Source organism: Daldinia caldariorum, assembly GCF_022478825.1.
Source record: "Daldinia caldariorum strain CBS 122874 unplaced genomic scaffold F4812scaffold_5, whole genome shotgun sequence".
In the NCBI taxonomy this organism is placed as follows: domain Eukaryota; kingdom Fungi; phylum Ascomycota; class Sordariomycetes; order Xylariales; family Hypoxylaceae; genus Daldinia; species Daldinia caldariorum.
The window spans coordinates 484,607-498,282 of NW_025953041.1; the positions used below are offsets into that span (position 1 = coordinate 484,607).

The 13,676-nt window shown below is 46.9% G+C and overlaps 5 protein-coding genes across 5 annotated transcripts; 2 read left to right on the top strand and 3 right to left on the bottom strand.

Annotated features, from left to right (window-relative positions):
• The first annotated feature begins 709 nt into the window (after window positions 1-709).
• Window positions 710-2,146, top strand: F4812DRAFT_322524 (OTU-domain-containing protein). The gene is made up of 2 exons (XM_047931466.1): window positions 710-1,394; window positions 1,496-2,146. Exons 1-2 carry the CDS (start codon window positions 956-958, stop codon window positions 2,134-2,136), a joined length of 1,080 nt encoding a protein of 359 aa, XP_047791531.1. The 5' UTR covers window positions 710-955; the 3' UTR covers window positions 2,137-2,146.
• Window positions 2,147-3,154: 1,008 nt separating this feature from the next.
• F4812DRAFT_322674 (inheritance of peroxisomes protein 1-domain-containing protein) lies at window positions 3,155-5,800 on the bottom strand. Its single transcript, XM_047931468.1, has 2 exons — window positions 5,283-5,800; window positions 3,155-5,194 (listed from the first exon to the last, which is right to left on the bottom strand). Exons 1-2 carry the CDS (start codon window positions 5,590-5,592, stop codon window positions 3,213-3,215), a joined length of 2,292 nt encoding a protein of 763 aa, XP_047791532.1. The 5' UTR covers window positions 5,593-5,800; the 3' UTR covers window positions 3,155-3,212.
• Window positions 5,801-6,617: 817 nt separating this feature from the next.
• On the bottom strand, window positions 6,618-8,226 carry F4812DRAFT_457758 (formamidase; the record flags this gene model as incomplete). The annotated part of the gene is made up of 6 exons (XM_047937230.1): window positions 6,618-6,913; window positions 6,975-7,217; window positions 7,283-7,905; window positions 7,961-8,018; window positions 8,075-8,093; window positions 8,152-8,226. 6 exons carry the CDS (start codon window positions 8,224-8,226, stop codon window positions 6,618-6,620), a joined length of 1,314 nt encoding a protein of 437 aa, XP_047791533.1.
• A 442-nt stretch (window positions 8,227-8,668) lies between these two features.
• F4812DRAFT_322562 (transmembrane protein UsgS) lies at window positions 8,669-10,564 on the bottom strand. Its single transcript, XM_047931467.1, has 4 exons — window positions 10,233-10,564; window positions 10,056-10,162; window positions 9,817-9,989; window positions 8,669-9,752 (listed from the first exon to the last, which is right to left on the bottom strand). The coding sequence occupies exons 1-4, from the start codon at window positions 10,351-10,353 to the stop codon at window positions 8,990-8,992; spliced, it is 1,164 nt and encodes a 387-aa protein (XP_047791534.1). The 5' UTR covers window positions 10,354-10,564; the 3' UTR covers window positions 8,669-8,989.
• A 496-nt stretch (window positions 10,565-11,060) lies between these two features.
• F4812DRAFT_322763 (uncharacterized protein) lies at window positions 11,061-12,805 on the top strand. The gene is made up of 3 exons (XM_047931469.1): window positions 11,061-11,460; window positions 11,530-11,676; window positions 11,738-12,805. The coding sequence occupies exons 1-3, from the start codon at window positions 11,342-11,344 to the stop codon at window positions 12,501-12,503; spliced, it is 1,032 nt and encodes a 343-aa protein (XP_047791535.1). The 5' UTR covers window positions 11,061-11,341; the 3' UTR covers window positions 12,504-12,805.
• The last annotated feature ends 871 nt before the right edge of the window (window positions 12,806-13,676 follow it).

Here is a 13,676-nt window from a genome sequence, read left to right on the forward strand (position 1 = left end):
TTGACTTACATAAAATTAGACTTACTATTGCGTATCAGATCTAAGACCTGTCTCTATGAGAAAGAAACTGGTATTTAATTCTCACAAGTAGTTGACATCGGCAAAAGTATAATAATGCTTAGAATTGAGTACAAATTGCCTTTTGAAAGAGTGTTAACTGACAGGTAACAGGTAGGTAGCTATTCTTCTATCTTATGTTCAAGACATATGTCTAGTTGCCGACCAAACGAAGTCTTCTTGTTGTGACTTTGCCATTAAGAAACTAACTAAATGATATATCCTGCACATCCAAGAACATAAATTATTGTCAGTTGTTTAGAAACTCGTCATCACTTATATATTAGGTGTTATGTATGTTACACCTTAACTACTACATATCCTCCCAAGTCGCATACTACCCTCCTTCTAGGTAGGTTGTGTAGATACTTCTTAGCATATGCTAGATTTGCAATTAAACCCTAGCCCCCTAGATAGGTGTAGCTGGCAACCCTGTCCTGTCTCCGCCGACGGAGGGGCGGCTTAGACATCGTTCTCTTTCTTTCTAAATAACACTATTATAACGACTTACGTGTACGAACAACGATCTCAGAGGAGGCTTATTAGATATGTGTTTGTTATATACGACGGTGTATATACAACGAAGAGGTTGTTTTTTTACGACTTCGTTAAACATGTTCTTAGGTTAATACTAATTCTCGACAGAATAACTTCTTTTCCTTTCCTTTTCTTTCTTTCCTTTTTTTTAATTCATCCCATCATTCCTTTGTCTTTAGTTGTCCTACTACCCCGACTTGGTGGTGCTTCCTAGGTCTCCATCTCCGCTGCCCCATCTCTTTCTCTTTTTGTTCTCCTCTGTTGACTTTTTTTTTCTTTCTTTCATTCACTTGCCTAGATACCTACAAACATCATACACTATTTTGAAGCTCTTAAACCCCTTCCACTCGTTTCAGCAGCGATGAAGATCCGCTTCAAGGCCCCTTCTGGTGCGGGCTCTGTTGAAGTTCACGATGCTTCTACAGTCAAGGAGCTGGTGGAGGCTATTAAGTTAGCCACCAACTACGGTGACGTCACAGTCAAATACGGTTGGCCGCCAAAGGCTCTAACTGCTGAGCAGGCAGAGCTCTCGGCGCAATCCCTCGGTCTTCACCGAGAAAACCTTACTGTTGTCCCCGTCGAGAATGACTCTACTACAAGCTCGCAGAATACCCAGCCGACCCCCGAACCGACCACCACCGCCGGCACCGCCGCCATCACCACCACCACCACCATCCCCGCGGCCGCTCTGCCGGGCCTCCAGACGCCGTCTTCGGGTAAGGAGAAAAGCACAACTACAACTAAAGGCATCAAGGACCAGAACATCAGTGTTCCGATGCCTGAAACAGGTTCAACTCTAGGTATGTCGCATACTTCCCACTGCGCCACTTAACCAAGACTACCCCTAGGTGTAGTTACTTGAAGAAACGCAAACTAACCCCAGCGCGCTCTCTCTCTCCAGTTCTCCGAGTCATGCCCGACGACAACAGTTGCCTGTTCACGGCCGTCGGCGGCGCGCTGCGCGGCCTGCGCTCGGACCCGTCGGAGACGTTCACGCCGGACGCGCTGCGCCGCCTCGTGGTCGAGCACATCCGCGCGCACCCGGAGAAGTACAGCGCCGTGATCCTGGGTAAAAGCCCCGGCGCGTACTGCGCGGGGATGCTGCGCCCGGACACCTGGGGCGGCGAGATCGAGCTAGCTATCGTCTCCGAGATCTTCCGCCTGGAGATCGACGTCATCGACGTCAAGACCGGCACCGTCTACCGCGTCGGCGAGGGCAACGGCTACCCCCTGCGCTGCGTCCTCGTATATTCTAATGTACATTATGACCGCGTCGCTGAAATCTTCGTCGAAGGCCAGGAGGAAGTCGATTTTGACGTTACTCGCTGGGCTGCGGACGAGTCGAGCGATCATATCATCGTTCACGCGCAGGAAATGTGTCGAAAGCTCAAAGAAGAGCATCACTATTACACGGACACTTCGGACTTCGTCGTCATGTGCAACGAGTGTGGTTGGATCGGCCAGGGCCAGACGGCTCTTGCGAAGCATTCTCTTAGCACCGGCCATTCGGATATCAGCGAGATTAAGGACACCGCCGCATAAATCCATACCACCTTACCCACCTACTTACTTAAGGTAGTGGGCCCGTCGACGACTACGACTACGACCACGATGACACGATAATGATAGCATGATACTTTCTCCAGCAGGGAGTTTAGGAGGGGGAGCCCGTCTGGTTTTCTGGGTCTCGCGAAGATTCTCTCGTGTTCGTGTATATAGTAATGAGCTGGCACGTGGATGCTTCGATGCACAGTAGGGTTGGTAGTACATAGCATGCGGAGGGAGGAAAAGTCGGGAATTGATACCCCCTTGGTTCCTACACGAGAGAGGAGGAATAATAGCAGGGAACTCTGATATTGCTTGACGATCAGTCACGCTTCTTCGAAACCTAGGTATAGCACAAGTCCAAGGTCTATCTATATAGGTACTTGGTTGAACGCTTAACAATAGGGATAATTACATGCATTATCTGCTACATTGATGCCGATGATGGCCCTCTGTTTAATACGTAAAAGAGTGAATGCTTCGTCCTACAATTGATGTCAATAACCCAAATGAGTCTATACACTCAAGGAAAAGATATGATCTTCATAGGTTCCCTACCCCAACGGTTACTCACTGTGCCATAGGAAATTCGAGAATCGCTTTAATCTCACCGGGACAACATTAAAACACATACATATATGCTACTTTACGTATTTATATTGTGGTATCTACCGTAACTAAAAGGAACTCTATCCCTGTCTGAGGGAGTGACTTTCTCGATATGCTGCTATCGACATCAACACCACCACCACCACTGTCGCCGCCGCCGCCGCCGCCACATCCATTACTAGCTAAATATCTAGAAGAGAGATTCTCCTATCCCCCCAGCCGGTTGAAATTCCCGGTACCCAATGCTCACCCCAACCGGTTCCAATCCAGTTGGGGAAAAAAAACCCAAGCTATGTTCGAGATGGATGGTTCCGCCTTAAACCCTACCTCCAACTCCCTACCCCTTTAGCCAACCCATGCAATAGATCATGCAAGCCCATATCTTCATAAAAAAACAAAAGAAACAAAAAAAACCGATGCTATAGTACATAAAATTGCAATGCAGCCTGTCGTTTCTTCTCTCACTAGTCAACCTCCCAGCGGCTGTCCTCTGATTGTGAGATGCTGTTGCTGCTATTGTTGCTGCTGCTGTTTTTCTGTTTATTTCTTGCCGAAATGTAGGAGTCTTCGTCGTCGCTCCAATCGCTCAAGTCGTCATCGGAGTAGTCCCACTGGACCGGGATCTTCTCACCTCCTTCACCGATGCCGAAGAAAAGACCTCGCCACTCACCGGCGAGGATTCTAGCGGCAACTTTCAACATAATATTTACGAGAAAAGTGGGCGGGCTCAGGATAAGCTCCACCGTCTTATTTATAATGGTGCCCGGTAGTCGACGGACAGTATCAAAACGACTCTGAGGGGTTTGCCTGGAAGGAGGCGAGAAAAAGTTAGCGGGAGGGGGAAGCGGCGACAGCGCTCGTCGGCTCATAGATAAACTATGAGGCCGTGGTCGTGGCCGGATCTGTGGTTTCTCTTCGACGCCGGACGCATGCGATTCCTTGGAAGATTCGGCAATAGTCACATGGCTGTCCCTCCTCTCGGTTGGAGGACGCTGGATGGGCGAGGCTGGTTCGTTAGCATGGTCTTTGGCCTCTGTAGAGCTTGTATTAAACGTCCTATCCGTCTCCGGCGTATTTGTATACGCTGGGTTATCCCCTTGATGCGGAGACTGGCTAGGAACAACGATATCATCGCGTGGATGAGGATCGTGTGGATGAGGAAATTCAGACTGAGAAGGCGTGACTGGGCGTGATGATGGCGGCGACGGAGGGAGCGGGTTGGCTGGTAAATTCCATGACTGTACACTATGAAATGAGTCGCTTGACCCGGCAGGAGAACTTTCATCCGATTCTAAAATACGAGAATGCGGCAGAGGACGGGGTTTCGTAACGCTTGATGATCGTCTTGACCTTGAAGGGATCGAAGACACAGTAGTCACCTGTGGAGGAGCCGTATATGTACGACCAGCTAACATCCGGCTCATCCGCTTCTTCTTTAGATTAAGGGGTGCGATACGACCGGATCCCTCAAACGATGAAGGACCTTCGTCAACCTCTTTACCTGTGGCTTTCTCCATTTTATTGCTAGTAGCGGGGTTTTCTTCCAGCGTCGACTCCCACTTTTCGAAATCGACAGCTTGTGATGTTCGAGGTTGCGTCAAGATACTAGGAAAGTCTGTCGGGCCTAATAACTGTTCAGCGTCTCGCACGGCTGAGGTTGCCGCCTCCTCTTGAGTTCGTATGGCGCGCTGATTTTGACTTGTACTGGTAGGGCTAATGTCGCTTTGTCCTGATATTGACTGCCTCGTATTATACGAAACCACGTTATCCTTAACAATATCCCACGGGATATTTGCTAGATCTAACACAGGACCAAAGTTGGAAGCCAAAGATTGGCCACCTTCCTGAAGAGCCTTTAGTGCCCCTAGATCTAATTTTTTAGGTAGACTACTATTTTCTTTCTCCTCGGTAGCTGTCGACTCTTCCGACTCGGACATTAACTGTCTAGATTCTGGCCGATAGTTATATTGTGATAAATCACGGGGCGAATGAGTTCCGAGATCATCCCTGAAAAGGGATATGTCGCTTAAAGTACTGGAACGCCTATCCATATACAGTCTGGCAGTCGGCGATGATTGCGGGGAGGAGTCGGAAAAAGGCGACGATATTAAATTCTTCCCTTCCGGCGTCCAGGCCTTCTTCTTGATCGGCGTATGCGGATCTTCAGGTATTTCTACAGTAAAGCTCCTCTTAAATGGACAATGCGTCTTTTCAAATGACAATGTTTTATCCAAAACTTGTTTTAGTAATAATGCGCGATCCTGATCGTCGGGGGTTAGGATTGGAAGCTCGATTCTCCAGTATTGAGGTCGTCGGATCTGTAAGACGAATCTGCTATTATCCTCGTCAATGCACCAGCATTGACTTTTCGGGAGGATGGGCTGAAGGGCAGAGCCACAGCTGAGAAAAGCCACGGACCCGGGGGCACGGTATATGCGGAATGGACCTTTTTTTTAACAAGATTTAAGATTAGCTAAAGGGGTAAAGTTAAGGTTGTGTAGACGATCTGTAGGGCCAAGTGCGGTAAACCTTACCAACAGCAAGAGTTCTTTCTAGTCGCGATGATGCTGGTAGGGTACCCGGTCGATCTTCATGGGAAGAAGAGGGACGCGAACCAAAAGAATTACTTTGGGTGGAGGTAAATGATATTATCTTGACGGAAGGGTGGCTATAAAGAGTCTCGACCAGCTCGTCGGATTGAGATGCAGTTGATGCTGATCCCGGAGCTGGTGCTGGTGCAGAAGATGATGCAGGAGAAGAGGGTCTGGCGATGGGTTCGGTAATGGCTCTACGGGGCCGCGGCATGTCTGGTTTACTAAGTGGAAACTTTGGGTCTTCAGCCATGATGGTCACATCTCAGGCTATAAGTAGAGTGACGTGTCCGTGCTTTCGTTGTGCACGCTATGGATATGGATGAATGAAACTCCCGGAAAAACCAGACGATATGACGTCTAGGTCATGGCGTGCAAGGTGTGCAAGGACGCGAGAACGCGAGGGTTCGCGGGGTTGAGGATGGGTCGTGGGTCGTGTGGATGGATGGTTTGGTTGGATTATAGGATGAAAAGACGGTGAGCTGGTTTTTTTAAAAAAGGGGGAGGGGAAAGAAAAATGACCCAGGTTAGTAGGCACCTCATAGAAAAAAAGAGGAAGAAATGGGAAGATTCCAAAAAGCTATATTAAAAGATCAAACGGTTTATCCAAAAAGTCATTATATCCTCAAACGCTACGCCCTTTCTCAAACGCGGTTCCATGCTTAATTGTTTATTTAAGCAGAACCTTTAAGTGATTGATTAGATGAGAATGGTAAGAGAGAAAAAGGGAGAAGAAACTAAGGTATGCAAGAGAGAGAGAGCCGAGGGCTGCTGCATTCGGACGGAGTCGTTTGTAATATGCAGCAAATGTACACAAAAATGCACGACAGACATCGAACGGTACCTTCCCCGCGCCACAAGAGACCTCAGGAATTATGGCGTGTACGGAGCACTTTAAGGCACTTTGGTATTGTGCATACGTACTATGTAGTACGATATATGGGCCATATCCGCCAATATCCATATGGATGTGCGACACTGTATGTGTGACACCGAAAGCGGTGGAGATGGGAGACTGGGTATAGTGGAGTTTCCCGATCCCAATATCTCATCTGACTCCATATACCAAAGCTCCATTAATTTGATTGGTCTATCTGCCTATTAAGCTTAGACGCTCATGCAACCAGTAAGAAGGGCTAATGCATCCTACCGACCCACCTACAAGGTACCTATGTATAAAATGTATACTCGGCATAACTAGTATAAAGAATAGTGTAGTTTAATGAAGATGCATTCAACCTGAATATGGCTTCCTTCACCTTTTCAGCTATTTTCAGCTCAAGATGTCTTATACGTTAATCCTCCACCAAAGCTTCGCTCGCTATTCTTACCTCCAGCAGTAACTTCGCCCTTCGCCACGCCTGTTTCAAAGGCACAACTGCCCATATCTAACACCTTGGCCGGCCCGGTGGGCATAATGTCAAAGTCGAAAATATCGACAGGCAAACCCAACGTAGTGCACGCGTTTGGTATGTCCACAATGCCAGCTACATGGCCCTGGATAGGCGCCGACGATAGCAATAAGTAGATCTGGTAGTCGTCATATCCGAACCGGCGGAGATATTCGATACATCCTGTGTCCTGTTAGTTATTTGATAGCCTGCCTACGCATGCCCATTTTCTCGTTTTACTTACGCAGGGTTGTCTGTCTATAAGCAACTGCAACGTCCATATAGTGTTGTTTACCATGCTCATCCACCGAAAAGCCTTCAAAGTAAATATGGCGGCCCGGTCCGAACTGTGGCTCTACGGGTCCGGGTAGATAGATGGGCGACTTGAGACCCAGATCCGCTACTCCGTTCTTAATGACTTTGAAGTTGATCGTGATAACACCGGCCATCTCTATCGCTCCGCAGAAAGAGATCTCGCCGTCGCCCTCTAGTTTCAAATCAGCACTTTCAACTTGTCCAGGTATAGTAACGACATCAAGAAGTCCAACTCACGGGAGAAATGCAAATCTCCGACGCTGAACTTCGCGCCGGGGACGTGAACCGGGAGGTAAACTTTCGAACCTCTGCTTAAGTTCTTGATATCACAGTTCCCGCCGTGCTCCGGCCGCCCCGGGATCGTCCTAGCACCTTCCCTGCCAACTTTCTCCTTGATCGTCGCGTCCGCCGCGCCTGCGTGCACGCTCTTCGATTCGGGCGGCAAGGCGACGTCTCTCTCGAGCTTGTTGGCCGCGATAAGCTCGCCCTCACGCTTGTTCCAGGTGTTCAGGACCTCGGCCGAAGGCGCGCAGCCGAGGATGCCCGGGTGAATGATGCCCGCGAACTTGACGTGCGGGATGTGGCGCGACGTCGCGAAGATGCCTTCGAAGTCCCATATCGCCTTCGCGGCCGACGGGTAGATCTCGTCGAGGAACCCTCCCCCGTTGTCCTTGTGGAAGATGCCAGTGAACCCCCACGGCTGGTCTTGGAACGGCTGGACGTCCATGATTTCAACTAGCAGGATATCGCCCGGCTGGGCACCTTCGACCTCAAAAGGGCCTGTAAGGTAATGAACCCTGGTCAGATCAACATTGCGGATATCATCTGCGCTGTCGTTATTTCCAATTTGACCTCCTGTCCTATGGCTATTGTTAGTGCTCGAGGACGTGATTTATAGTAAACGTCTATGCTTACCAGTCAAGGCATTCGATCTTTACCGTTTCTCCATCCTTGATAGAGCCGGCGAATGGAACTACACATACATTAGCAAGTAAGCTCCCAATAGTGTTATTCATCTTGGGCTCATACTATCAGGATGCCATCTGTTCTTGATACGATATTAGTTTACATGTATAAATATTAGAAATCTACCTCGTTTTACTTACATGGATGTTTGTCTGTTCTGTTGCTGGCTTGTCGCGGCTCACCTTGCCAACAGTACGAATTCCGGTCTTTCCCATTGCGACTTTCTAGTATTTTGATATTTGATATAACTTCCAAGTATGATAATAATGATGGCATCCACCGAAGTTATCTCTCAGCTACATCAAGGATAGGTATTGGTAATTGGCATGAAGAGGTCCTATCGTATCAAGACTTACATCAAACTATATAAGGTATCTAGGGACCTATACAGCTTATACTGGGATCTACTTAGATGTACCCCGCATCATGGTCTGCGGAGAGGCGCCTATCACAACGAGAAGAAGCCTGCGTCATGTTGGTGATAGCAAGCGTAGATATGTCTAATAGTATTACCTACCTCGGTACATATAGTGTAAGTTTGGCGTATCAAGACCTCCAACTAGAAGTACATGTACCTGTTATTCACACCCCCACTTGGGAATCTTCTTATCATGAGTCTAAATACCTAGGTGCCTATCAAATATCTAGGTCAACAAGCGGAGCTGCAGGTGTATGCACCCCATCTACCCGTTTGATAAGTTTGATAAGGGGAGTTCTGAACAAATTGCGTATGTTGTCGAATAATGGATAACGGGGAACATCTCCGGGAAACGTAATTCGCATATGAACGCGGCTTTATATCTTATCTTGCTATTCCCCTAGCTCACCCGATCCAAGTAACTATAAAGCGCTTAGTACGAATATCTTGGACACATTTCAATGATAAACGAATTTTAATTCGCAGTCGATTTAGTTACGAAACGATAACTGCTTCCCACAATCAACGGATCGTGGTAGACAATCGATACGACTGCAAAATCATAGTTCTTTCTTGCGTTCCTGCTTTTGCGACTCCTCGTATGATGGCGGCTTATCACCATGTACAGCGTCCAAGTTCGCTAATGGCAGGTTCAGGAACTCGTGCTTGTTCTTCCAGACTTGTTGGCTCGCCACAAATTCCTGCATTTCCGAACGGGACACATTCGGTGGCGGCGGAGGGTCTGTGATCTTGGTGATGAGGTACGCCGTCGACGCTTCGGCAATGCCATATATCAACACGCCCAGTAGCGGGACCCTGAGGAGCGTATAGAAGCCGATACCGAACCCGAAGAGCAATCCTTCGCGGCTCCTGAACCAATTCCGCTTCTGCTCCTTGGTGAAGTAAATACGGGCAAAGTACGGCTCGAGCAATTCTCGCATCAGGCTCCGCGAAGCGAAATAAGTCTGCAGAAAAATGACGAGGTAGCGCCTCGGGAGTAAAATACCCGTGCCGAAGATAACTGCTGCCGGTCCTAGGCCAACTGCCTTGTGAAACGTATAGAAACTGGCTGACGGGAGCACGAACCGACCAATATATGGGACGTATGATAGAGCGAATACGGCTAGGGAAATTAGGGCCTTTCGCGTAAATTTCCATATAAACATGGTGATTGCTTCGGCGGTGCTTCCCGACTGCGTGCTTCCATCCATATGCTTTAGCTTGCTGAGATTCGGATAGTACATGTCACGGAGCGTATCGGGATTCTCGTGCTTATGCTTCTGAACATATGTCGTATCTACCCATCGTAACGAGTCCATGAACCTGCCAACCAGAGAGGAGTTAAATAAGTACAAGCCATAGTAGTTACGAGGGGATAACGACGTACATGTTGTCTAATGTCGGCGTGATATACCTCATGAGGGTCATGAGAAAAAGAGGAACTTGAAGGACATGGTTGGCGATCAAGTCAAGACCGTTTACCAGAGTATCGTCCCACGTGGCTTTGTCGAGATCGAATATCAGAGAGAGGAAGGCGAGAAGAACCTTGATCCCGATGATCTAGTATTTAAAATTGTCACTTATAAGTCTAATCGAGTAGGTATATTTAGATATTTGGACCCTTACAGGAACAGCAATAGCTATACGAATGGCGATACCAGCACCGACGGCTATAGCAGCTTGCTTATAGTGCTCGTTCGTGAATATAGCAGGATTTTGTAAGGCTCGATGAGCTATAGAACAAATGTTAACAACTCAGTAGGGAGAATAGAATCCCTTAACTAGCATATGAACAGGACATACCACCGACGAGTGTCAATTGTACACCACGTATGATTGCATTGAAGTCGAAATGAGAGAGGTCGAAGGCTTTCTTCAGCTTTTCCTTATCAAGCTTGTCAGGTAGTTTATCTAGTTTAGACATCCTTCAGTTCGGATACCTCGTTTGACTCTCTGTTTCGATATATAACAAAAAGTCAAGAGTGGGTACATGTGAAATCTGAAATTTGAAATAAGAAAGATAATTAAGGTTTATTGTGTTCAAACGAGAGCTCAAGAAGCATGAGACCATATGGAGCCGCTTACCCGGCTGAATGAATGGAATGCATTGGTGACGACATCTACATCTACGTAGGTTAGGTACCACCTACAGGTACCTAAGGTCCCAAGCTTTGTCAGGTACAATACATTAGGTAATCTCAATTGGCTGCTAATCGATACGGCGTATTGCGCCACAACTGCTCATCTCTTCACCCCGCGTATTTCGCAAACGCTTTTGATTCGTTGCTCTTCTCTAGGTGAGCACTGCCACAATGCATTCCTGGCATTATACAGACTGACAGAGCCTTAACATGCACTTTGAAAAAACAGAATCTCAATTCTGCCTTCCTGGCCGGATGTCATATCCCCTTCAGTACGAATGAAAGAAATTAATGACTAGTGTGGGTAAGCATAGCTGTAGGCTGAGTCCAGCCGCCCGGAGCTACGCAGTAAGAAGTCAGTACTGGTAAACTGGCTGGTGAAAAATATATAGCATTGAAGCTTATTAGTGGTAACGCTAAGGTTTTACTTCGCTTTTTTATTTACAGACGAAGCATACGCCGTATTCCTGTAAGTAATGCGATTGGCCGGGTCTTGTCAATGGGGCTAGGATTGCTTCACATACAAGGAAAACAAGGCAGATAAAGTATATTTCTAGAAGGTTTACCCAAGAGATGATTACCTTATATATAAGGAGACATCATGGACGACTGTCGAGGTTGCGTAAGTTCTTCATTGCGAATGCAGCTTGAGTCGATCAATAGGACGAATAACGACAATGGTTAATTATTAAGTTAATCACACTTGAACGTGCCTTACGTACCTACCTAACCTATACATCCTCAAACGAGGCTCCTCATCCATTAGCCAATATGGAAGACGGGAAATACGTCGACGGCAGTTTTTATATATACGCTCCGAACAAGGGGGCACCGGTGTTTTTCGCTGTTGCTTTTCTAGCTAGCGGTGGAGCTCACCTCTGGCAAGCAATGTAAGTGCCCTTGAGAATAGTATCCGTGTTGTCGACCAACATAGTTTTTTTTTTAACGATATGAATCAGTCATTATAAGAGCTGGAGGCTTACCGGTTTATATATTTTATGCGCGCTTCTCTTCGCCTCCGGTTTTATCGTAAGGGAGCTAGGGGCTTTCGATTATACGAACCTCGCCTACTATATCGCTAGTCAATGTCTTATTTATTTCGCACCGTAGGTTGAACTTACCCAACGTTCTTCGTAAAAAACGAACCATTTCTAACCCATGTACTAGGCCGCTATACGAGCTCTGCAACTACTACATCCTCGGCCGCATCCTTTACTTCGTCCCCTATTACTCTCCAATCCATCCCGGACGAGTACTGACGACCTTCGCGGCTATCTCTATGGTAGTTGAGGCGCTAAACGGAAACGGAATTGCCTATATGGCTAATAGGTCATTGCCGGAGGAAAAGCAACAGATGGGCGAGGCCCTGTTAAAAGCTTCGCTGATATTGCAGCTCGTGGTTGTCTCGCTTCTCGCCGCGCTTGCCGGCACATTCCACGCGAAGTGCCGACGAAATGGCATCGACCATGCCAAGGTAAACCAAGCACTCCTAACGCTCTATATCAGTACAGCCATCATCATGGTCAGGTGCATCTATAGAACGGTGGAGTACTTCGGCTCTACCAGCGTCGACTATGCGGACCCGAACTTCGACTTCTCGACCCTAAGTCCAGTCGTTCGGTATGAGTGGTTCTTTTACGTGTTCGAAGCGACGCTCATGCTGTGCAATAGCGTACTATTGAACGTCCGCCATCCGCGCCGCTGGCTTCCTAACTCCACCAAGGTCTACCTTGCTAAGGATAATGTGACGGAGATCATGGGACCGGGATACAAGCAAGAAAGGAACATTTTGGTCACTTTCATTGATCCCTTCGATATCTATGGCATGATCAAAGGTAGAGATCAAGCAACGCGCTTCTGGGATGAACACGAACTCGAGGACAGGAAGGCTGATGTCGATCTAACACTACCGGCCGCGGAGAGACGGGTTTAGCAAAAAAAAGAAAAAAAAAAGAAAAAAAAAAAGCTGTCTGGAAATAGGAGGACGATTTGGATTAGTTAGGAGTTTATTGGGATTAATTGGGATTATTGGAGTTTAGTGTATATTTTGGGCTTTTTGGATATTTCTGAACATATATCCACATGATTTAGTTTACTTAGGTAGGCAGCTTAGCGGTAGTTTAGACGGCGCAGTCGATTTTCAAAAGAATAGATAGAAACGAATAAGTTTCTAGAAGGCTTCCTTTCGCGACTAAATTAGATCATAGGTATTGCCAATTACCAAATATTTGAGATTGACGAATGCTTGTCTATGCGTTCCTCGTATGAGCTTCCATTTTACTAGAAACGTACCTAACCTAACCTAACATAATAAGGGGGATTGGCAGAATATTGGATCCGCCGGGAAGAAGAGCCACATACCGCCGCAATGAGTGGCTGGGGCATCTATACGCTTTCGAGGTTAGGCAGGCACTTTTGTGTTTCTTTCTCGTTTCCGTTCTATTCGAAACATCAATTTGTTCCCCGCTTGCAAGATGAAACAATCTTATGCAATTCACGTTATTAGAGTTGGCATTGGAAGTTAGACAATAAAGCCCTTAGCGTTGGAGGAGTTGGTTTGATTTATGTAAGGCAATTGATATCTTATGAACGTACCTACCTAAGGTGTAGGTACCTACGAGGTACATAGGTGTAAATGCAAGCAAGTCGGGTCGGAACCAGCATGTTTCTATTTCCAGAACAACGTTCCACAGAAGGCTATGCATTTACAGGAGGCATGTACGCCATACCTATTGGAGGTACATAACTTAATGTTTACGATCAGGTACATGAGCAATAGCAAATTACACCTTTCCTTGTTCAATCTCCGCATTCTCTGCAAAATGTATCCCCGATATTTCATGCAATACAACTATTGAATGCTCTCCTATTTCGTGAGGTACAGTTTTATTACACGTTCAAGCATTTCCAAGCGTCATCGTACCTCGTCATCGGTAATATCCTGAAGATGAACTAGGGTTCGATACATACAGATAAAGTACCTAGGTACTCATTTATCCACCTGAAGTTGCTTACGATAAAGAAGTATTCCCAGATCCCGTCTTACCATGATTCTATTTAGGGGAATCGGCCGAATTAGTAGTAGAAGCGAGCAAAAGAAACGTCA

Coding starts and splice junctions, on each gene's coding strand:
- F4812DRAFT_322524 (XM_047931466.1), top strand. CDS start 956: ATGAAGATCCGCTTCAAGGCCCCTTCTGGTGCGGGCTCTGTTGAAGTT. Junction 1,395..1,495: donor TGAAACAGGTTCAACTCTAG/GTATGTCGCATA, acceptor CTCTCTCTCCAG/TTCTCCGAGTCATGCCCGAC.
- F4812DRAFT_322674 (XM_047931468.1), bottom strand. CDS start 5,592: ATGGCTGAAGACCCAAAGTTTCCACTTAGTAAACCAGACATGCCGCGG. Junction 5,195..5,282: donor AGAAAGAACTCTTGCTGTTG/GTAAGGTTTACC, acceptor GTTAAAAAAAAG/GTCCATTCCGCATATACCGT.
- F4812DRAFT_322562 (XM_047931467.1), bottom strand. CDS start 10,353: ATGTCTAAACTAGATAAACTACCTGACAAGCTTGATAAGGAAAAGCTG. Junction 10,163..10,232: donor ACAATTGACACTCGTCGGTG/GTATGTCCTGTT, acceptor TTTGTTCTATAG/CTCATCGAGCCTTACAAAAT. Junction 9,990..10,055: donor GTATAGCTATTGCTGTTCCT/GTAAGGGTCCAA, acceptor TTTAAATACTAG/ATCATCGGGATCAAGGTTCT.
- F4812DRAFT_322763 (XM_047931469.1), top strand. CDS start 11,342: ATGGAAGACGGGAAATACGTCGACGGCAGTTTTTATATATACGCTCCG. Junction 11,461..11,529: donor GCTCACCTCTGGCAAGCAAT/GTAAGTGCCCTT, acceptor GATATGAATCAG/TCATTATAAGAGCTGGAGGC. Junction 11,677..11,737: donor TGTCTTATTTATTTCGCACC/GTAGGTTGAACT, acceptor CCCATGTACTAG/GCCGCTATACGAGCTCTGCA.